Source organism: Neopsephotus bourkii, unplaced genomic scaffold (genome assembly GCF_033783945.1).
Source record: "Neopsephotus bourkii isolate Nb327-2 ecotype Australia unplaced genomic scaffold, CSIRO-AGI_Nbou_v1 NB_549, whole genome shotgun sequence".
Taxonomy (NCBI): domain Eukaryota; kingdom Metazoa; phylum Chordata; class Aves; order Psittaciformes; family Psittacidae; genus Neopsephotus; species Neopsephotus bourkii.
This window is the reverse complement of record NW_026901050.1, coordinates 1,121,422-1,144,393: the sequence shown is the minus strand read 5'-3', so window position 1 is coordinate 1,144,393 and position 22,972 is coordinate 1,121,422. Positions and strand designations below refer to the sequence as shown.

General features: G+C 42.1%; 1 protein-coding gene across 1 annotated transcript in view; it reads left to right on the top strand.

Moving 5' to 3' along the window:
- Positions 1 to 510: 510 nt before the first annotated feature.
- COLQ (collagen like tail subunit of asymmetric acetylcholinesterase) overlaps positions 511 to 22,972 on the top strand; it is a 43,853-nt gene continuing 21,391 nt past the window's right edge. The window contains exons 1-6 of the mRNA XM_061351026.1: positions 511 to 1,027; positions 14,083 to 14,195; positions 15,946 to 16,050; positions 18,669 to 18,713; positions 19,399 to 19,425; positions 21,092 to 21,163. Coding sequence (XP_061207010.1) covers positions 922 to 1,027; positions 14,083 to 14,195; positions 15,946 to 16,050; positions 18,669 to 18,713; positions 19,399 to 19,425; positions 21,092 to 21,163 — 468 coding nt within the window. The 5' untranslated portion in view covers positions 511 to 921. The remainder of the gene's footprint in view (positions 1,028 to 14,082; positions 14,196 to 15,945; positions 16,051 to 18,668; positions 18,714 to 19,398; positions 19,426 to 21,091; positions 21,164 to 22,972) is intronic.

The following is a 22,972-nucleotide window of genomic DNA, read 5'->3' as shown; positions in this document are numbered from 1 at the left end:
TAGTTATTCACAGGACAGAAATTCATTTGCAAAGCCCTTGGGAGCTGCAAGTGAGGCACAGAAACACCAAGCTCTTGTACAGGTAACAAAGGCATATGTTGTTTTTCAGAGTGACAGAGGTTTGTTTTCTTCCTGCAGTGCTGTATAGAGTGTTGACCATCACCACCTTGGGAGCTGATAGCGTTCTGCTCACCCCATCATGACACATGTATTGTTCCTTCCACCTGTTGCACCCTGTCAGTAAATCCTTACGTCCTACAATGACTGGCACTGTCAGTGATGATACTGTTGTTTTCACTTAAGTACTAAATAATAATCTGTTCTGTACTTTGTGAAGCCTTCGTGGCATCCCCCAGCCTGCGCTGCACTCTGTAAATGAATGTAACGCTTGTAACTACCAGTGACAAGCAGATGTTAGGTCACTGCTCATCTCTCTCATTAAGGCAATTAGTGACCTGTACAAGATGATCGGTCAGGGGGTTTATCCATCTCGATATCGGTGTCTGGTTGCCTGCACCGCTGTTTATAGCCCCGTTCATAATTTCTCCCTTTCCTGTTCATCATTATTATTATCCAAAGTGCCTTTTTGCTTCTGTTAGCAAAACTGGAATCCCCCATGCCCCAGTTTTAGCAGCTAATGTCCACAATAGGGGCAACTGATCCAGCACAGGAGTTAAATATAACTGTGTCTAGTGCAAGGAGAAGATTTAATGGGAAATGGTTGTCATTCTTTCTTCCTAAAGGCACGGGAAGGGGAGGGGGGGGGAGAGAGGGAGACGTACACACACAGACACACACGCATCCCACAGCGAGGGAAGAGGCAGAGAGCAGGCAAGGCAGAGAGGGAGCGAGGGTAGAGACAGAGAGATCCCCAAGGCAGCCCTGCGCCTCTGAGGTGGAAGCTGCCAGGGCACAGCCAGCATGTTGGTCCTCAGCCCGCTTGTCTGGGGATCTTACCTGCAGCTTGTCTTCTGCTTTGCTTTATCTCAGACTGCGTACGTTGACAATGTCTTCTCAGTTTCAGCAGGTAAATTGCTTTAAGTCTTGTTACTTTTTCTTGCTTAGAGCTCTCTGCACTTTGCTTCTTGCAGTCTCCGGTGATTGGGAACACAGGAGAAAAAGACAAGTAGTTGAAATTGCAGATCTTGGTGAAGGGATTTTGCACTACAGACCTGTTCTGCCACATGCCGGGACGTTTTGTTGCTTGGTTGTTTCTGCTTTTTTCTTTATAATCTCTGTTTTTAAACCCCTCCCTTCCCTTCCCCAGAAGAAATAATAGACAAGATGCTCAGCTGCTTTAAAATGCCTTTTCTCCATTGGCTTCTATGGTGCTGTGCTAATTCATGGATCTGGCCCAATTAGTATACTACTTGCATGTCTGCATGTTTCCTTCTACTTTGGATGAGTTTAGGTGGATTACAGCAAGGGAAAGAGAATGAATCTCAATGTATATCTGCTTCTATAAATAAAGCCCTGACCTCAATGAGCGCTGCCGGAGTCCAACTGGATGTTAACAGAATAAACATCATCTGGCTCTGGCTTTGACACTAACAAATACTCGGATGACTTACATAGCAAACAAGAGCCCACTGCATGGAAAATCCCTGCTAGGCAAAGGCAAAACAAATTAGTTGTCAGCTGAGGCAGGGCCCTGGAAACCCCACTTAATAGATTTTACAGTTTCATCAGCAAGATGTTCCTTTAGCCACGTTCTGTGCAAAGGAAGGGGAAAGCTGCCCAGAGCTCTGACTTCATCCCTCCTATGAGGAACTTGTACCAACTTAGGCAAATTGCTGTCTCCCACCTTCTGTCTGTTATTCCGTATCTTGTCAACAGAGATGCTTTTGACTAACATCCTGAGTTCCTTCAGTGTCAAATCTGAGATGGTTCAACTGAGATTGGTCAAGGTCAGCTATACCTACAGATCCCCCCTCCTCCATGTCTTTCACATGAAGACAGTGCCCAAAAGGGTGCACATTTTAAGGGTATACATAAAATATGCCTTAGACATGACGCTAAAGACACACAGACTTTCTCTCTCTCTGATCTCTGGTGTGACTGTAGAGCCAGATGGTTTAATTCAGAGCATTTACAAGATAAGGGCATCAAGAGGGTGGCTTCTATGAGGTGATAGATTTCTGCACTAAGTTACAGAATACATGATTTTTTCTAAGGGTTTGGGTTTTCTTTAATCTTTTCAAATATGCAGAACCAGTATTTCACTCCAAAGAGTCTGTCTGAACAGTCCATTCATTTAAAGATATTAAAATAATAAGATTCTGAAGGCCAGATGAGTAATGCAGATATGCTTTGGGGAAAAGCCCTATAGCATTTAGTAATACAACCTTTATGGTCCTGTAGTCATTTCAGATAGCTTTTAAGGTAGCATCTAGAGAAGCCTAATGTGTGAAGAAGTACATGCTTTGAAAAACAATTTAATCCATTCTTTTAGGAACTAGTATTTTTTTCTACTAGGCTCTGCAGGATGCTAAAGAGCATTTACATTTGTTACCGTTTCTACTCAGTTGGGTAGGCTTTTTCCGTTATGTTGAGATTAGGTAATGCTGAGGTACAGGCATTGTCAAGATTTATTTTCACTCATATATTCCAAATTGCTTTGCAATAACACGTATGTTATTAGACCTTAAATTTGTTTATTTGGCACTTGTACAGGCCACGAAGTCAAACAAGAATGTCATGTATCCATCACCTGCATGACCTGGACTTTCTCATATGGCACATACTTGTGTGTCTAGAGAAGCCATTTTAACTGTCCCCTTAAAAAACAATTAACTTTCCCCTTAGAAGAGGAAAAACTTATCTTCTCTACTGAAACCATAGTAGAATAGGCAAATATGAAGGAAAATGCCAGGCTCTGCCCTTTGCACTAGAATATTTTCCATAGTGGAGCCCTGGAGCCTTGCCTGCAAGAGATCCCAGGGCTCCCCACACAGACTGCAGCCAGTCAGCAGCTCCTGGTTTTAGGCTTGGACAAGGTGTGAACCTGATTGGGAAATCTGGTTCCCCATGTGGTGGTTTGGGCAGACTGCCACCCCATGCACCTGTCTGGGATAAAGCCCCACACCATGCTCTTCTGGCCAAGCCACTGGGAATCACCTTTATACCCAGCAAGCATTAGGAAGGCTTTTGTCACAAATGTATTATAAATGTTTACTTGATAATATGTGAACAAAATAGCATCAGGCATATTCAGTCATAACCCCACAGCTGAAGGGCTGGATTAAGAGCCATACCTTGGAAAGCTGTTACATACCTGTGTGCCATTATTATTTGTTAATCAGGGCTGTTTGGTATGAAAAATGATGCAATAAAAAAATTCCTGCGTTTTAAGAAATATCTCCTTAGAAAAAAGCTGATTTGAATCTCACAGCAGGTACAGGAGGTGAATTAATCCTCTTTAAATTCTCAGTTATTGTAATGGTTTCTGGAATGTTCTGTAACTGTCAGCTCTATCTGGCACTGGGATGTAATTTCCCATTTAAAGAATGGATTTAGCACTGTGCTTGCAAATTCTATAACTAATCACAGTTAACAGTGAGGATGTTCTTAAGTGACAACTTGTTTTTGCTACACTTGGGAAATGCATTTGGGTATTTTCCAGGTATGCCTGAAAACTTCTGGGCTAAAAGTACCTTGAGTTCTGCATAGCAACAGATCACGTATAAAGAGGTTTACAGGTCACAGAGCAGTAACTGGAAGGCTGAGATAAACAACTGGTAAGGGGGAAATTGTAGAATATTTGGGGAAAGAATAAATGTAGAATAAATGTAGAAATTCTTGTAGAATAATTGGGGAAAGAAAGATAATCTGGGTCTTTGTTTTGCTGCCAACTCCACCTTATGTTCCCATTAGCCTCAAGCAACAGCGCATCCTTGTTTCTGGAAGTATTTTCAATGTCACAGCAGCTCCAGAGAGTTGAATCTTCTGGTACTGAAGCATCAATCCTAGAGGAAATACTTCAGGGAATAATACTACAGCACGCTTGAGCATGTTGCTGTGGTTCCACATGGCAGTGAAGATCCCCAGGAATGGGTAGCTCAACCCTCCTGGCAACAGCAGGTTTCTTTTCAGGGTAACCCCTTGTATCTCACCCTGGTGCCACTGCGTTTATGGGGTCATTTATAACTATTTTTCAAAGCTCTGCTCTCCGAGGTTCCTGCATTGTGCACTTGAGGAGGTTGCACTCACACGATGTAAACCAGGCATGAAGTTTATACTAATCTTTAGCAGTTACATGAACCAGCTGCACCTTGTAAGAACCAGCCTGAAGGGAGCCACCTTCCAAATTCAGGTAGCAGAAAGGCACTCGTCCTCTCCCCTTCATTCCTTCTCCTCCCCTATTCAAAACATCCAGGATGAAGATTTCTGAGGTTTTGCAGAGAGATGGGAAAGTATTTAAATTACCAGAAACAGCTGGAGAATAAGAACGGTATCTTGATGCTTTGGACCTTGGCACACTCTGTGCTGCTCAACTAAGGGAAGAGGATGCTTTTCATGTGTGAAAGAAACATCAGGAGAGACAAAACATAAAACCAAGTGGCTATTCCTGACACTGAGGGAATCAGGGTCCCAGCTGCCTTTCTGTAATATATGACCCTCACGTTTGTCTTAGGGTTTGTTTTAGGTTTTTTCCTCTAATGAAACAACCTGTGGGAGCTCTAAATATTGTCCAAAAGGACAGAAGAGATGTCAGGTGGATGATTTTGTTTCTAAAGAGAGTAACTGTAAACATTTGTTTATGTGAAATCGCAAGGGAAAAAATGATCAGAGTGCTTGCAGGAGTAAGAAAGATTCAGAAGGGATTTAAAACGAGACCAAATGTAAAAGCCAGAAGACTCTCACAGAGCCTACTAAGAGAACAGCCCAAAGGTGACTAGCAAGTAAATCTTTGAGGGGCAAAAATATCAGCCCAGGGAAGGAAGCCTGGCTCTGCTCTGGAAAGTCAGTGTGGGCCCAGGAGGTGCCCAGCATCCTGACACTGTTGCTCAAGGGCTTTCTCGTGGAACACACGAGTAGGAGATCTTAGGTAGACTAAAATTCCTGGTGGAAATGAGCCCCTGGCAGAGGCTTCACTAGGAGAAGGAAAGCAGAGTGCCACTGGCCATAAGACAAGGCAGTCACCTGGTTGTGGATCGGGTTAGGAAAAGGTCTTGGGGCTGAACTCTCTTAGGGCTGGGCATTTAAAAGCTTTCTATCTATCTTGTTCGTGACTCACAGAAGCTTGAAAGGGAGGCAACAAATTCTTTCAGTAGAGTATCTCTTCAGCTTCAGAGAAACAAGTAACTTTGGGATAGGCCCAAATGAATGGCTAGAATGATAAGCCAAAAGAACGGTTGTATAGTGGTTAGCCTTCGAAGAAGGTAGTTCCTGAACAGCTTCTGCAGAAAACCTTGGACTGGTAGCAAAACAGCAGGCTAGTATGGTGTGGTTGCTCTTGCTTTAAGTAAATGGGTCATTAAAATAAACACAGTTAGGTTAAAGAAGCACTTGATTTGTCTTTATCCATAGTTCCACCCCCTAGTAGAGATGACCTGTGAAAATCGCAGACTGGGTTCCATGCTCAGGTCAATGCAGGTAATACTCAGGGATGAGATTACCTAAGGATTCATAGACCCTTGTGGCATATGGTACAACGCCTGTGCTGAGTCATGTGTGAGCAGAGCAGCCATGCTGGTGCACAGCCTGTCCATGACCTTGTGCCTGCACCCAGCTTCATGTCGGGAAGGACAAGGGGAAGATCGGTGCAAGTCACAATAGCAGAGGATCCTCAGGACGTCCTGTGAAATTAGCAGTAGACCATGATTAGCAGCCCACTTGATCCTGTGGGTAAGAGACAAGGAAAGGCTATCAGAGGCAGTTAAGAAGGCTGTGGCATTTGCCTTGAAGCAGTAAATAAAAACCAGAAGAAGACACAGCCACTGGTGAGAAAGCTGGAAATTGTCCTTGAATACAGCTCTGGGTTTTGCATGCAGGACAGGAATGGGGGCTGCTGACCTGCTTGTGACATTACTGGGTGACAAGGTGCTCAGCTTGTCAAAAAAGATTCAGTGACTATAATGCAAAGTAAGAGAAAGGGTTCAGTGAAATGCTGCTAAAGGTATCACAGATGTTCACTTGCTCAAGGAAATGCATGTCAAAGGACCACATGGTGTGTCCCTCCCCCTGGGTTCCCCTGCTGCCCCTGACTGAATATAAAGGTGGACTTGTTTGGCTTCATGTGGTGAGCTGATGGGGGCAGAGGCATGCTGAAATACAGAAGGCAGGTTTCATACCTGGGCTCCTGAAGCGCAGGAAGCTGGGACTGCACTGCTGGGCAACACTTGCATGACAAGCAAGGCAGCTGTCCAGCCTGAGACTGGGGAAACTCCTCTGGAGACACAACCAAAGCAAAGCCAGTAGTTGCTCTGCGGTGAACAAGTTATCTGCCTGCCAGGAGCAGAGGTCAGGACAGGAGCTGAGGCAGCGCTTGCTTTCTTTCCAGCAAAGGAAGCAGTAACTGATCCGAAGGGTTTTCAATAACCTGCGAATGTTTCTGACAGCCAGCAGCAGGTCCAAAAGGGAATCTCAGGGCAAGGATGGGAGCTCCACTGACAAGCAATCCAAAGTGCTGAAAATCAGTTTATTCCCTATGTACTTGTAGACAGTGCCTGCAGACCTCAGCCCTAGTATAGACAGTTCATTTGTGGATTTGTCAATGTCACCAAACCCCTGCACATGAAGGGAACAGTCTGTGACTTCACATTTTAGCCTCCTTGGTTTTTACAGCCTGTTTCATATCAGATACAGAGACTCCCCATTGGGTAGGCTGTATTGGCACAGGAGCAGCAGCAGCACGATTGCAGCAAAAGAAATCGTTAATCTTAGTTAGAACTATAGAAAAATATCATTTGTGTTTATGTGGGAGGAAGTTTGTTGTCAGGATAGGCCATGTATCCCTGCAGTCTTTAGCTCTCAGTGCTAGAATAGAAAGTGATTGCAAAATCAGGGGGCACATTCAGCTGTACTGCAATAGTTGACTCACTTAGGACACGTTCAGGAGACCTGCATCATGCTGCTCCTTAGCAACCAGAAGAGAACTGGGAAAGCCCTTCAGTTCCAGGGCTTTGAGAAAGATCAGAAATAGGCAAGAGATAAAAACCCCACAGGAGTTGACAGACCCCAAACTAGATGTGCTGTTTCTTCCCTTCTCTCCAACGAATTGCTGTTTTAATGGTGAAGGCACTGGGAGGATGTTTTCTGTAGTCACACAATTTTAATGGTACAAAGGCATTTGGGCTGAGAAGATGGATGTAGGAAGAATACAGAAGAGGACTGAGACTGTGGGGAAAAGAGACAAATAGCTATTAACCATTTTTCTCAGCAGCTAACAAGTGTGTATGCATAAATACATGTGCCTGGGGAATGCACACCAGTAAAGGGAGATGCTTTATCTCAAGAAGGCAGCGCTACGACTTCAATTTTCTTCTATCCAGGGAAAATGTTGATGGATTTATTTTTTTAGCTTCTTGAGACTACAAAGTGAATGACTTTTTACAATACCAAGTCAGTGCAGAGTTATTTCTTGTGAAGGGTGGGAGAATAAAGTCATCTGGGCTGTGAATCTGTCACAACAAGGGAGTCATGAGGAATTAATCTAGCCAAAGTCTCAAAGAGGAATTTGAAGGCCTATCTCTGAAGTGTTTCTGAGCACACAGCAACACCCCCAGTCTCATAGGGATTGTCTGGGACTCTCTGAGTATACGGTGGAACAACATCAAAGTCAAGTACATGTTTGATCTGTGCCAGCACTGATGGATTATGATCTTGCAGTTGCAGAAGGGCGGCACTGGTGTCTCTCAGTTTTGTGGCTACTGATCTCACAGATAAAGTGAGAGAGGACTATGCAGCAGTGGATGACATGGAGAAGTTTTAGGGCTGATGCAGCAGCCATCTTGCATTAATCTTTTGGATTTCAGGCTCTTCTACAGATCGTAGAAGGTTCTTAGGCTTTATATAGAGTATATATGTTACACTGCTGGTATGACAAGCAGCTGAGTTTCGTAATACAGTTCATAAAATGACTGAGATGAGATACTGTAGTTTACCAGAATGGAACTCTGTTTCTGGTATTGTAATTGACTTGTCTGTGGATTTGGGGTAGTTACTTAACTTCTCTATGCCTCAGTTTCTCATGCACTAAAGGGGAGCATATTGAGTTGCCAACATTGTGTAGCAGTGTCTAGAACTCTGGACATCTGCAAATGGAAGTCAATAGAAGGAAAATGGCACAAAATAGCCCTGTTGTAGGGATTTATAAGTCATGGGTTTATTTTATAAACCCATATAATAAACCATGTTACACCCATGACAGATTTTACTGGGATTTTCTTGTTCTTGTGAAACTGGAGTGCAGAACCTATCTGAGCAAATGCTTCTCTCTCTGTACTGACCTCAGCATTTTCCTACTGCAGTCAACCTGAGAGAAGAGAATACAGTCTTTTGGTATATGCATTGCCCTCATGTATGCACATGCACACAGACCGAATGTCTGAAATATTTGCATATAGGGAATAGAAGGCCTTTCCCTTGCTTAGAAATCTTGCATCTTGCCATTTCTGCAGCGTTTTCTAAGGCTGTCCTGCAAAGATGCAGCCACCTATGACTGCTGAGCCAGGAGGCTGCAAGGGGCTCACTGGGGCCTCACTGTTTGTGAACACATGGGAGGTGCTTGGAGATGCTGGGGGACGTGGGCTAAGTATTAGGTGGGGACATGGGACAGAGTGTCCTTGCTCCTCCAGCCGGGTGAATACCAAGATCCGCTGTCCAGGCAGTGTGCCAGGGTCCTGCTATTGTCAAGCTTGTTGAACGTTGACTGATTTTAAATACTTTTATTTATTCATTTGTTTGTTTGTTTATTTATTTATTATGACAGCTTCTGAGTGTGAGCCAGCTGCTAAAGCGCACATTACTGCTGCCACAGCCCGTAGCCACTTTGGGGGATTAAAAATGGAGTATTTTCAGATTTGTATGAGTTTTTCTTGGCTGAAAAGAGACTTGCAAAGGTTTCAGCTGGATTTGTTTATTTTTTTTGTCAGAAAGATGGGGAATTATTTTCTCATCAGGTTTTCTCTGTTCCTTAAATACTCTGAAGCCCCATTTCGAGCAAAAGGAAACCAGAAACAGGGGAGAGCTGCAGCTGTGTGTCTCATCCTGTAACTCCCAGGGGAGCTTCATGGGTCACCACCTCCTTCTCCACACAGACACCATTACCTAAGCTGTAGGGCTTGGTATACTTCTTTGGCACTTTTATGTTAGCTGGTTTATAAGGAAAAATGTATTTAGCCCATCAACTGTAGGGTCTAAGCTTGAACATGTACTGAGATGCGGACCATCTGCCAACCTGACTGTTCAACCCAGCTCCAGACACGAGCTCTATTCTATGCTTCTGTGTAAATAAGGCACATTTTTGGTCACAAAGCTTTGTAAAACATGTTTTTAAGAGGTATGTATTGTGAATATGCTGCTTCATGTCTGGGTTTTAAAGAAGAGCTTAGCTCCTGTGTCTGCTCTGTAAGTAAAGTATTCTGACCTGTATGGCTCTCAAAAGGCACCTTTGGCAGGCTCTTAAACTTTCCTAACTTAAAAGGAACATGTGCTATAGTAACCTTGCAATAGATGTACAGAAAGGCACTGGGTGGCTGTGGCCCCTGGCACGCTGCTCTTCTTGCGAGAAGAGTAAGAGGAGCCTGAATGAATGACAACAAAGCAGATGAAAGCAGATGAAAGTCTCAGTTTCAGCTGTGACAAGCCCACAGTCATTAACTGGCTGGTCTGCCCAGCTTGTTTATTATTAATTCTGAGTGCCATCCAAGCAGCAGAAGCACCTGTGATGGGGTATCAGCCATCAGAGGTCCCCTTCTAGCAAAGCCCTGCCCATCACAAGCTGGGCAGGCCACCAGCACTGCTGTCAGGGTGACAAGCCTTTGGATAGCAGCTCGGCTTCCCGTCAGGGCTCGCTGGAAGAATGTGGTTGGAAATAGGAAGGGAAACACATGTTAAGTATCTCTTTCCTTCCATGCCCTTTCCTCCTGGCAGTTGGCCTACAGCTTTGTGATTCATAGAGTCATAGAATGGTTAGAGTTGGAAAGAACCTTAAGGTCATCAAGTTCCAACCCCCTTGCCACGGGCAGGGGTGCCTCACTCTAGACCACGTCACCCAAGACTCCATCCAACCTGGCCTTGAACACCGCCAGGGATGGAGCATTCACCACTTCTCTGTGCAACCTGTTCCAGTGCCTCACCACCCTCACAGTAAAGAACTTCTTCCTTATATCTTACCTGGACTTCCCCTGTTTAAGTTTGAACCCATTACACCTTGTCCTATCGCTACAGTCTCTGACGAAGAGTCCCTTGTAGGGTCCCTTCAGACACTGGAAGGTTGCTATGAGGTCTCCACGCAGCTTTCTCTTCTTCAGATTTAAAGATAACAAGTAACTCAGGGTTTATTTATGAGGTTTTTTTCAATGAAATCCTATAAAACTAACTGTAACACAGGGCAGGACTTCTCTGGTACCCCCACTGTAGTGTAGCTGAGGGGGGTTGAGGGTTGAAGGTCAGCTCTAGGATCAGCTCTAGGAGAGCTCAGAGACCTCATATGAGCCCCATTCCAGGGGACTCAGTATGGGTGACAGCTTCTCTCTGGCTCTGTCAGATCACCTCAGATAAGCATTCCCAGGCTTCAGCTATGTTCAGAAGCTAGCAGCCTGCAGGAGCAAAATGAAACATTGCAACAGCTTATCTAGAATATGTTATTTTATAAAGCAGCCATTGCCACTGTACCCGTAGATATATATAGTTACTTTCTTGAGCTACATTAATATACAGTGTGGACTGTAAAAATAGACTGAGTTTGAAAAGGGTACAGATCTTCTATTTTAAAGCTGACTATTATGATTTTTATGTTCTTTGAAAGCATCTGTCACTTAAACAAGTCTTAGAAGGAGTTTTTCATTTTGTTGTCCTTCTTTTATTGAGCACGTTCTTTGATACCGAAGCTGTTGACAGAGCAATTTCCATAGGAGATATGTAAACACACACTCTGTGTAGGCAGGGTCTTCATATTTCACAGAAAACTATGACAGTCCTATTCTTGGGCTGAGATTTTTTCCACTGATGGGGACTGGAGTATTCCGAAGCTGTGTTTAGCAAACAAAGCTAACCTGAAGCCTAAAAATATACATTGCATTTGCACAGGGCCTGTAAGCCTGTCAAGGTAACCCTGTTGTGACATAAAACAAGCCAATACTGAACTAGTGTGTATATCTTGGACCCATAGCAGTTACAAAATCTGTACCAATGAGATGTGGTGCTTATTGGAAGATCAAATTAAAGCAGTCATACCTGTAGTCATTCAGTGACCCGCTTTTTTACTCTATATGATGTCCTGTCACCTCTCATACCTCAGTGTGGGAGTTCCTTGGGTCCAGGACCAGCCTTACAAATACACCTTCCAGAGCATAGCCGTAGTTAATGATAGAGCCCCCGGAATATTATCTACCCACATCATTTATAATTGATATCTATCCTACATAATAGAAATTAGACACTTTTTTCTTGTTTTGACATAGAGATCAGTACATGCTATCACCATTTGTGCCAGCAAACCTAAATTGATTTGGTACAGTAGTATTAGAATAAGACTATAAAGACTGAAATCAGTGGCTGTTCTGCTACTAACTTGGTTAGCTAGAGTGTTTTCCATGACAAAACCCATTCCACAGAATTTCAGATTTTGCTGCTAAGAAAGAAAATCCAAACTTTATAACCCAGGACTTGACTTTACTCGTAAGGACATGATAAATTGAAACTATTAGGACTATAGATGTACATCTATATTTAATCTTTGTAAAATAATTAAACGACAACACTTTAATCTACTCCTTTTAAAAAAAGAAGTGCAATAACTAAAACCTTTTTCTACAGTGCCTGGTAGTGATCTCTTAGCAACTAAACCTCATCGAGCCAGCTTTGATGTTCTTATTCTTATTGAACGATAACAACCCTATTTAAATTTAGCTAGATCCTGGCATAAAGTAATACTAAAAAAGAGTCATGATATTGGAATATAGCCTAAAATAAAATAATAAGCACATTTATATCTGTTAAATTACCAGCTGTCCACTGTTTTAGTAATATGCAATTCAGTCCCAGTGCAATATATTCAGATACAGTCCTGAAATTAAGAAAAGACAGAATTATGTGGAGTAAAAATTGAAGGCCTTAGTTACAGCTGCATAAGAGTGATTGAATTCAGGATAAGCCAATACAGAACTTAGCTCTACTTATCTTTCTATTTTATTGCTTGTGAGACTGGAGACAGGCAAACGCAAACCTTTGTTACTTTTTAATAGGCATTGGCATATTCAGTATGTATTTAAATTTTTAAATGAAATAATATGGGTCTATTTTGAAACTGAAAAAGGGTAGGCTTAGATTAGATATTAGGAAAAAATTCTTCACTGTATGGGTGGTGAGGCACGGGCACAGGGTGCCCAGAGAAGCTGTGACTGTCCCATCCCTGGCAGTGTTCAAGGCCAGGTTGGGTGGGTCTTGGAGCAACCTGGTCTAGTGGAAGGTGTCCATGGCTGTGATAGGGGGTTGGAACTGGATGAGCTTTAAGGTCCCTCTCAACTTAAACCATTCTATGAGTCTATAAGTTTTTCATTATTATTATTACTATAAATCTTCTACCTTTCTCTCATATTTAAGTTTTTAGTTCAGTTTCAAACTTGTGAGGAAATGTTGTGAAAGAGTCTTCATTATGGAACTTTTTAGACTTTAATTGACTCACCTCTCAAAGGTATCATCACAGATAGTATTTTGATAGAGAAAAATATCTGCATAACATAAACTATCCTGAATGCTGCTGAATCACACTCCTCTGGGCATGAACATTTTCTATGCATCAGGACTGAGAAAATACTGCACCCATTAACAGCATAGGATGCTAGAACTGATATAATACATTTTCTGAGACATTTGAAAACTCTCAGAGTACCTCTGTCACTTGGAAAATTTGCCTTACCTTGAGATGTGACCAATATCCAGCTTGTGATTGATTTGCACACAAATCTAACTTTCTATCTATCTATCTATTCTATCTATCCAGTTTGCTTTCCTAGAAACTTAATTTGGAGATTTTCTATTCATAGCAGATACTCCACCATAGGCTTTTCTTCCTGCTGTGTTTGGCTCAGTTCATTCCAGCTGGAATTTGCCAAAGGAAGAAACCAACAGACATAAATAAATGTTTGGTGTCTTTGGCAGAACCTTTGTAGAAGGCCCCCACCATGATTAGAGGTGTATTTCCCAAGGAGCAAACTGATTCAGAACACCCTCCGCCCCAGTATAAATGCATCATCTTCACACCCTTTCTCTGTGAATCTTTGGTCACAGCTTCTCAGGTTGTTGGTGGAAGTTTACCTCTTAGAAAAGGTTGAATACACTGGTGAACACAACTGAGATCCTGCCTTACCAATCAGCTGGTGATGAAGCTACCAGATAAATCTGGGTTGCAGAGTATTTATTCTTAGGGATGATGCATGAACCAGAAATAAGGCAACCTGATTTCAGTCCCGGAGGAAATATAAGCAAATGTGCTGTAGAACAGCTTCCCACTCTGTTATCATGCAAGTGCCTGAAACAATTTGGTCCACAGGGAATGTTACTGGGTGACAACACAGAGTTCCTGGTGGCATGCAGGCTATAATGGGAATGAGAAAATGCTATTTCTAATAATGAGAGAGACAAAGCAAGAAATACTTCTATTTTCCAGTGTTGCCTATCTGAAATTTTCCAAAACAGTCACATTAAGAACTTAAATCTCCGCACAGCCTTCCTTCAGCACAAGAAGGAACTTATAAACTTGAGAGACCATCTGGTTTCTTAAATCCCTGCTTGGATTGCAGTGTTACAACCAATGCACACAAGACGTAGGAAAACCCTGTGGAATGGAAACTCCTCTTATGCTGTAAGAAATGTTTGTGGTGTTCAAGACAACCCATGAGTGTTTGTGTTGAACAGATCTCCCTTGTTTGGAACAGAAGAAACAGCTCAACCTCAGAGCGTGCTGCCTCCTCATCCCTCCTCCACCACCCCTCTTCCCACCACCGTCCTTCAGGCACGGCTGGAACACTGTAAGTGTACCCTGGAGCCTTTCTCTTTCTTTTACATGACTCTTTATATATGACAAAGACTGAAGCATCCTCTCAAACACTGCTTCATGGTGTCACTCAACAAACCTCTCTGATCTGGCTTTGTTGATATGGCTCTGTTAGGAGCATCATTCACATCCCAGACTGTGGCTTGAAGTGAATCTCAAATAGATCAAGGCATCAAATGAAGTAGGGTTTGTTCAGGCAGTTAATTTAATTAACTTAAAATATTCTTATTCTGTTTTGGGAACTTACTTAGCAGAAGGCAATCCTGAACTAAGTGAAACGGCAATGCAATAAACCAAGTAAGGACAGAAAGGCAATTTTCCATCCCACACAGTGATTTCAGGGTGTATGTTATGTATGTGTCCTGGTTTAGGTCACATTTGCTTATCCAGCAGATGAAATGAAGGTCCCAAAATCCTCCAGTGGAATCTATTCCCACCATTTCATTTTGCAGAAAGACAGACATGTCTGAGTTGCTGTATGCAATTTTAACTCACCCACCTATGCATGTACCTGCTCTAGATGATACATACCCATATGCATGTTAACATGCGCAGCATACAGCATACAATGGGTATGTTTGCCCAGTTACTGTCATTGCTAGGGTCTGTTAACTCTGATATATTTTCCATCCCAACATTAAGAATTTTTCTACCTACTCCATAATTTCTTTTTCTTAATTCTACTATTCATTTACCATATACAAATACTGCAATTATTGCTACTGGTATAGAAATAGTCATTAGCAAGATGTCCGACAAGAACTAACCCAAGAAAAAGTACAGTGTAAGATTCTCCATTGCCTTCAGAGAGATAAGGATTGAGCCCAGGCTGCTGTTTCCACCAGACCAAAATCTAGTTGCTTCCATCTTCCTCATCCCCTCCCTGTGCCTTAATGTCCATAGAAAGGAGACCCAGAGACAAGATTTCCTTAGGAATGTGGCATACTCCTTCACTGAGGATGAGGTTGGGACCAGGGCCCTGAGAGTAATGTGAGTATAAGTTCACCCTTCACATCATCCCCCTTATGTGGGGGAGAGAATAAGACTAGTTACTATGAGGATGAGCCATGTGAATACACTATGGACTTTGTGCTTTGGAGTCTCTACTTGGAACTTTTCTGGAGACTGGCTTTTTGCTGGGAAGCTGAAGATCAGTTTTGTTAATCTGGTGTTTCTGGCTCAATGTTAGTCTACATTTCCAAGGGATATCACTTCTGTCACAAGCCATAAGGCAGTTTACTCATGCAATCCTAATTTTTAAATCAAAAGATTAAGCTTTCATTGATTATCAAAGAATTCTGCTCTGGTCTGGAGTGAATGAAAGCCTATGGGCTGATGTCTTCTGGATCGAAGTGCCTATACCCTCGCTGAGCACAGTCTCTATTATTAGAGCAAAGATGCTATTTTTGGAGAGATGCAGATACATGTAAAGTGGAACAGAGAGAGCAGGGTCAGGTCTAAGAATAGGCCAGGATCCCATGCTGGCTCTGAAAGACGTATGGCAGCCTGGCTGCCATGTGCCTCTAGGAGAGGAGGAGGAGGAAGTGTGGGGCAGGACACTGCTGAAGTGCTAATGTTCAAACATGCGTGAAGTTAAACTTGTGACAAACCCTGGGCAAATAAACTCTCCTGGGCCTGTAGCACTTTGTGGCACTTCTCTTGTTGCATTTCTCCAACAGGCTACATATGGCTGCATATTCACCCCTATGTTTTATTTTATGTAGAAACTCCTTGCACCGGATAGGAAAGAGTTGTGTCAGGAGCACCCGATGGTACAAGTTCCCTCTCTGCCCAAATCATATTGCCCTGCAGGGCCACCTGGCCCCCAGGTGAGTGATGCCCTTGTGATTAAACCACATGTTTTCTCACTTGCTCCTAGGTCCTTGCAAAGCTGTAAAACATCTGCAAATGCTTTTTGCCTCTCAAGCTCTATCTTAATTTCATTGTGACATGACTATGCATAAATCATGTAGGCATTATACACTATGTTCTCATCTCTGCCTTGTGTACTCATTGGTTTCAAGTTCACCCTTTGTTTGTTGTGGAGTTTTATAGTGGGTAGCACCCATCAAATATCACAGAGGTGCAATCGCTTCCATCAGAGGCTCTTGTTACTTTTCTCTTTGCTTTAGACTCTGTTGTCCTTCATGTGAGCCTGTAAATGGATGCTCAGAAAGTGCAATGAGCTTGCATATTAGTGGAGTATATCCCTGAGATGGCAAACCCCTACAGGAAACATCAAAGACAAGGAGAGGCTTCAGGAGGGCAGTGGTATGGGATCCAGGAGATGTGGGATCTTCTAGCTTGACCTCCAACATCTCCGCCTCGGACTTGCTGGGTAGCCTTGGGCCATTCTTTCTGACCTCCCATTTCATTCTGTACAGTTTGTATGTTCAGAAATGTTCTGAGTGAGATCAGAAATCTTCCAAGGAAATGGTCTGTCCTTAGGGGTAACGTTTTTGCACACATCTCTGTAGCATGGAGAAGATCACCCACCTGCCCTTCCGTTCCAGTTCATTCTATCCAAGGAAAAATTAATGGAGACGTAATGTCAGTTTCTCCTGGGGCATAGGAGTTCCCAAGCTACATGCTGTGCCTGGTGCACTGGGACAGTGATCTTCCTCAAGGGCCCCAGGTGTAGATTTTGTTGCAATACAGCTAATAGCAGACATGGCACAGGACCTTTGCTGCAGCAAAAGCTGTGAATAGGGCTTGGGCAGCCTGAGAAGTTAACAAGCACCCAAAACGTATTTAAAACATATGGACAATAGGTCACAGTAAAGGTTCAGTTATGTGGAAAAAAGCTTAGCTATAATTATTTAGAAGTCAATACTTCAGAAGGTATTTGTGAACAGTCTAGAAGCTGCAATGTGAAAGCCACAAAGTCTTGTTTTACCAACTTTGACTTTATTGTTCTGCCATTTTGTCTTTGCTGAGATGCAGGACGAGGCAGATTCATTTAGCATGTGGATGATGTGAGAAGTGATGGGAAGTGTTTGTCCTGTCCTGCACTATGGAACAGCCCTGCAACGTGGTTGGCCATGATCCAGAGTTGCAGTATATGTTAAAGAAGCCGTTGTTATTTCAGTCTTCTCTAGACTCTCTTTTTTTTTAATGAAAAACCCTCTTAATGCTCTATCTGACTTAACTGGAAGAACAGAAATATTAATTCTATTGTTCCCCAAGGTCCATTGCTATAAATAATACTGATCTTGCAACCAGATGACCTACCATCCCTCCAAGAACATTTTTCAATGGAGTAGGCTGGCAGATTTTATCACAGCAGCAGACAGTAGGGTGGGTATAACATGGCTTTGGCATTTTTAATTATACATGATGGGACTGTGTCGCTTAATGGGACAGTGTAAGAGCCAGCAGTCCTCTGGGCAATACTTTATGGCCATGGTCACCTGAAAAGAAATGCTACCATTACAAAAAAGAAAAAGTAATCTAAGAAGCAATTCTGAATTCTTTTCTGCTGTAGTTTGCTCGGCTTTCCAAGGTGCTCTAAAACCTCCTACTATTGACTCGGAGCTACATTTTAACACTTTTTCATTAGAAAAAGAACTAGAATTGTAATGGTTTAACTCACAGTGTAATAACCTGAGGTAAAATGGAAGTAATAAGATAAAATTTGGCTCTGACTCTAATAGGGTGCATTCTGATTTATGGTATTGAAAACCTAAACTAACTCCACTGACAAAAATATTTGGAGTAATTTACATTTGAGGGTACACTTTCCTGCTATTCATGTACAATTTGCATTATGTTTTGGACAGCATAAATCAGGATCCAAACCTGGGGTGATTTGTATGGTGAATCTAACACTCCTCTGATACAGGCTCAGAGGAGTTTTTTCCTTGGTCATTCACAAATGCAAGGTGATCTGTGACCTGGAGCACTCTAGAAACAGCACTGTTTTTCTCATTTCTTTTTCTCTAAGATGGGGTTCAAGGTCTGTCTGGATTAAGAAGTCTCCTGAAAGAAGAAAACCGTCCTCATTTGAGGGAGAGAAATATATCCAGAATTCAGAAGTGGTGGCAATACACTATGTCTGTACTACACTGCAGAGCCCATCCCACATGTTTTATGCCACTTCCCTTACCACCCCTTTGGCTGACCTGGTTTGCCAGGTGACACAGTGTCTCTGTGTCCTCATTGTCACTAATTCTTCAGGACTCCAATAACTGTTCATCTTTCCTTTGCCCCAGGCCTTTTTTCCTGCTTTTTGCTTCATTTAGAAGATGCCCCTGCATTTCTCACACCAGTCCAGTTCTCAAGCCTGCCATTCAGCAATGGCAGAGACTTGGCATTTAGATGCCACGTTCAAACATCATACCCAACTTTATTCCCAGGAGACACCTACAGGGTCAGGGGCTGAGGGAAGACAACCACTAGTACCTCCTTACTAATGTAATTTAATAACAGCATTCACTTTTCTCCCTAGGGCCCACAAGGAATTCCTGGTATAATGGGACCAAAAGGGGAGAAAGTAAGTGTCACTTGCTATGGAGTTTGATGTGGTTTTGAGGAAGAAAGGAGGGGGCGGGGGCATGTTCACTTTTTTCCTTTTGTTTGTAAGGGTGGGCCTTACTGATGTGGGAGTTTGGTTTGAGTGTAAGGCTGTGAATTGGTTTGAATCTGTAATTTAAAGCTTCATATTTCAGTGTACATTTTCAGTCTTTACATATTTTTTATGGCTTCTCACCATGCCTACCTCTGTCTAGAGTATGTGTTAAGAAAGCAGCTCAGGTGTACAAGTCAGGGATCGTACTGATCCAAAGGCGTTTGAATGTCCTGTCCTTCTGGGAGGACATGAAAAGCAGAGCTCTCCATGCATGTTAATTGTATGGGTCAGCTCAGATGTGAAAATTGGCCTGTATGTTAAGTTTGGTCATTTGCTCCATGATGATGATTTTAGGGGCCTTATACCTGAAGCTGGACATATAATTATGTGCTTTACTATACAAGGGGATGACTGTAGATTTAGGGCTGAGAACACAGCGAAAACCAAGGAGCTTTCTTAAAGTAATTTTTCTCATTTTGCCTTTGGAAGCGAAGTCCTGAACACAAAGGTATTCCCAAATTATTATTATTTTTCATATAAACGCATTGACGAATGAATCTCTGTGCTTCGTGTGGTGCCTATGGGACTAACATGTTCCTTTCTCTGGCAGGGGGAGATTGGCAGGCCAGGAAGAAAGGTATGAACAAAAGTGCTCTCTCAGAACCCACCTAATACTTGACATGTAACAGCTGTCAGAGAGGGGTGCAGACAATAGTTAGATAAAGATTAGCTAATGTTGAAGTTTAACCTGTATGTGCTGCTTCTCCTGGTACCCAGGGTGGGTGGTAGGGAGCGCTGGGTGAAGGCTGGAGAGCTGGGCCCTCTGGTTTGGAGACCTGTCCCAGCTGGTTTGAATTTGACAAATTCGCTCATTAAAAGCATACATCTCTGGCCAGACAATTAAAACAGAATAGGAAGTTATCTGACCCATGCCTTCTGTGGACAGGGAAAGAGGAGTATGCGAGCTATCACAAAAGGTGCATGAAAAAGAAGTCCAAAACAGCATTAAACTTTTTACTTCTCCAAAGTCCCCAGAAGGGGGATAGCCATCAATGATTACACTTCCAAGGTTCTGGCACCAATACAATATGCTGACTACAGTCCTATGCTTGGTGACACATGAGCCATGATATGCTGTCCGAAATATGTGTCCCTACATGTGATGAAACAGAATATGTTACCTCAGTCACTAAGTACCTCCATTTAATGTAATTAACTTTGAAAGAAGACAGCAATGCAGGATGAAACCAGAGATAAGCAGAGGGTAGTCACTAACCAGGAAAAGAAATACTCTTCTAATAATACACCAAGGATTTTAACACCTTTTAAATAACATACAAAGGATTTTAACACCAATCAGTAGTTCAAATAGATATGAAACACATAAACAGAAGAGGTTTTTTTCTTTAATCTAAATTGCAAATGCCCTACAGTAAACAAAGATATTACTTCTATAAATTCAAGATTTCAAAACAGTAATGTCTCAGAGAGGGTCACCCACCAATCTACAAGAAAGTACAGCCTTAAAAGTAGTACATCAGTACTTACTTTTCTAAAATAAACTAATAGGTCCAGAAAAAGAAGTTGCTCAAGGTGGAAATAAAACAGTTTAACCCTTGCTACAAGCTGTCTGGCTCATGGGAGGTCATTTATGGCCCCGGATGTCATAAGGACATTTCTAAGATCATATTGTCAAGTGGCATAAAGCAGTGGAGTAGCACTAATCTGCAGCATTTCAGGAGACGCTCAAACAGTGATTTACAGACAATAATTAAAATAGATAAATAACTGTATGTATGTAGTTATTGCTAGTCATAAAGTAGCTATAAAGAAGCTGTTATAGTTAGTAATATGAGAATGTTCAAAATAACAGTAAATAAATGTAGAAATATCTCACTCAGCTAAAAACCTGGTTCTGTTCTTAACATAGATATGTACTGATATAACTACATGAAATTCTTTCTGATTTACATCATATTATTAAATGAAAAGAAGATTTAAGTTATTCACACTGGGGTTTTAGGGTAATTATTTTAACTGCGTGTAGATTTACTGTGTAACTGAACTGCTTATTTGAATCAGTATAATTTGGTATTTCTGTAAGCCCACACTTCCTCCAGCAGCATCAATGTAAACTGTACTATGAATATAATATAGTATTTTTTTGTATTAACAACCAGGTAAAGAAGCATTTTCAGGTCTTTTGCTGAAAAGACTTTATTCCTCTATACCTCTTGTCTGCAGCGGAGGTCTGTGTGTAGGAATGTTGTTACATGAATTGCTGTAATTGTTTTCCGTTCAAGGGTAGACCAGGTCCCCCGGGTCTCCCTGGAATGCCAGGACCGATAGGATGGCCTGGACCTGTGGGACCAAAGGTAAGACTAAAATTCACATGGAATAACCTGTTCAACATCATGATCTGAACATGATAGTTGTCATGGGAAGTCATTGGGAAGTCTCTAAGTGATTATCTGCTAGAGGCTGGGAAGCTGCAGCAGTGCAAGGACACTCTGTGCTTGTCCTGTTTCTTACACTGCTCTGCAAAGACCTGCCAGATCTAGAGTTAGCTTTATCCACCTTCTGCCTAGCCCCTGTAGCACTTCTTATGTTGGTTAAAATATGTCAGAGGGAAACCAAAAATCAATCTAATGAAGACTCATTGATAACCACTGGTGTCTCACAGTCACATTGATCAGTGCTTTAAAGCTGATCATTATCTTTATGAGTGTTCTTTATGATGATCTCTTTGCCTGAATGTGTACTTCTTGGCAGTGCAACTATGTGCCCATGCAGTCAGAGGGAAAACACCAGGTTGGTCTCAGCAGAAAGAGATTACAAACCATGTGAATTACTGATCGTGTCTTTGAAGTTAATTCCCATACAAACAGACATTTATTCCTGTGACTTTTAATAACCAACAGCAGAAGAAATGTCAGGACCCGCTTTGCTACTGCGGAGCGGTTGCTTCCCCTGCATTTCTTATGGAAAAGCTTTAGGACAGTCCTTTGCTGAGTATAATATCATGTGAAATCTATACAGCTCTTTACAGAAGCCACAGTATATGGTGTTTCTACTAGGACTTGTGAGATAACCTGCTTTCCTTCAATTCAGTATGCATCAGGCAAAAGGACTGCATACAATGTTTAGTTCAATGCTACGTTTTCCAGTAAATCTTTGACTCTTCATTTGCTCCATGGATGCTTGTGCCACCACCTCAGAGGACTGCAAGAATTACAGTATATGACTTCTGAATTCAAGCCACATCTGGAAAGCAGACCCTCAACCCTAACACATCTTCACTGTGTTAGATGAAAAGTATCATATCATAGAATGTAGACAAGCAACAAGAGTGTTGCTTAAAGGGATACAATGTTCACTTTGAACTGTGAGATAGGAAATGGTGTCCCCCCTGAAAACGCATTGTGTGCTGTGATTTCTGACAGTAGGAGCAGTGAGGGTAGAAGGAAGCTTCAACTACCTCCTTTTCTCACAGTCTTACTACTAAGAGCAGAGTAGTCAGAAAAATCATTCACTTGGCCTTTCCTTATGCAAGCTCTCGTTTTATTTACAAAGTCTTCCTAATTTTGATATTATCTCCTCTTTGCTTGTTGTTATGCTTTTTCATAACACTTCTAGAAGCATCCTTCATATTCAGTAGTAATACTTTTTTCTATACTTTGACTGCAAGTGATACTCGCTGTTTGATTCCAATTCTTCTGCTTTTATTGTCTCCTCTGATACCTGTCTCCTGTGTTTCTTAGAGGAGTTCACATTTTCATTTCTCCTGGTCTTTACAAATTTCAGATTCCTGCTTGTCAGTAAAGGCTCCAGTCAAATAGAGGCCAGCAGATCTCTCTGCTCATTTCCATTGGTTGCGTCTCTCTTTCCTTTCTCTCCTTCTCATCTCTCATCTTCCCAGACTCCTGATACTCATCTTCTCTACAGTCATTTGCTGCATTCTCTTCTTGCTGTAAATATCCAGTAAGATGCTCTCTGTTTTGTTTTGCTTTGTTTTTTTCTCTCATACCCATCTCTGTGCTTTCTGGTTTTTAGCTGTCTCCTTACTTCTCTTTCGTTGACACAATGTTGGTTTAATCCTTACTTCTACTTTGTTTCTTCAAGTCTTTTCTAAACTTCTGCTGGGACAGCAGCCAATGTGAGAATCCTCTTCATTTCTAGGACAG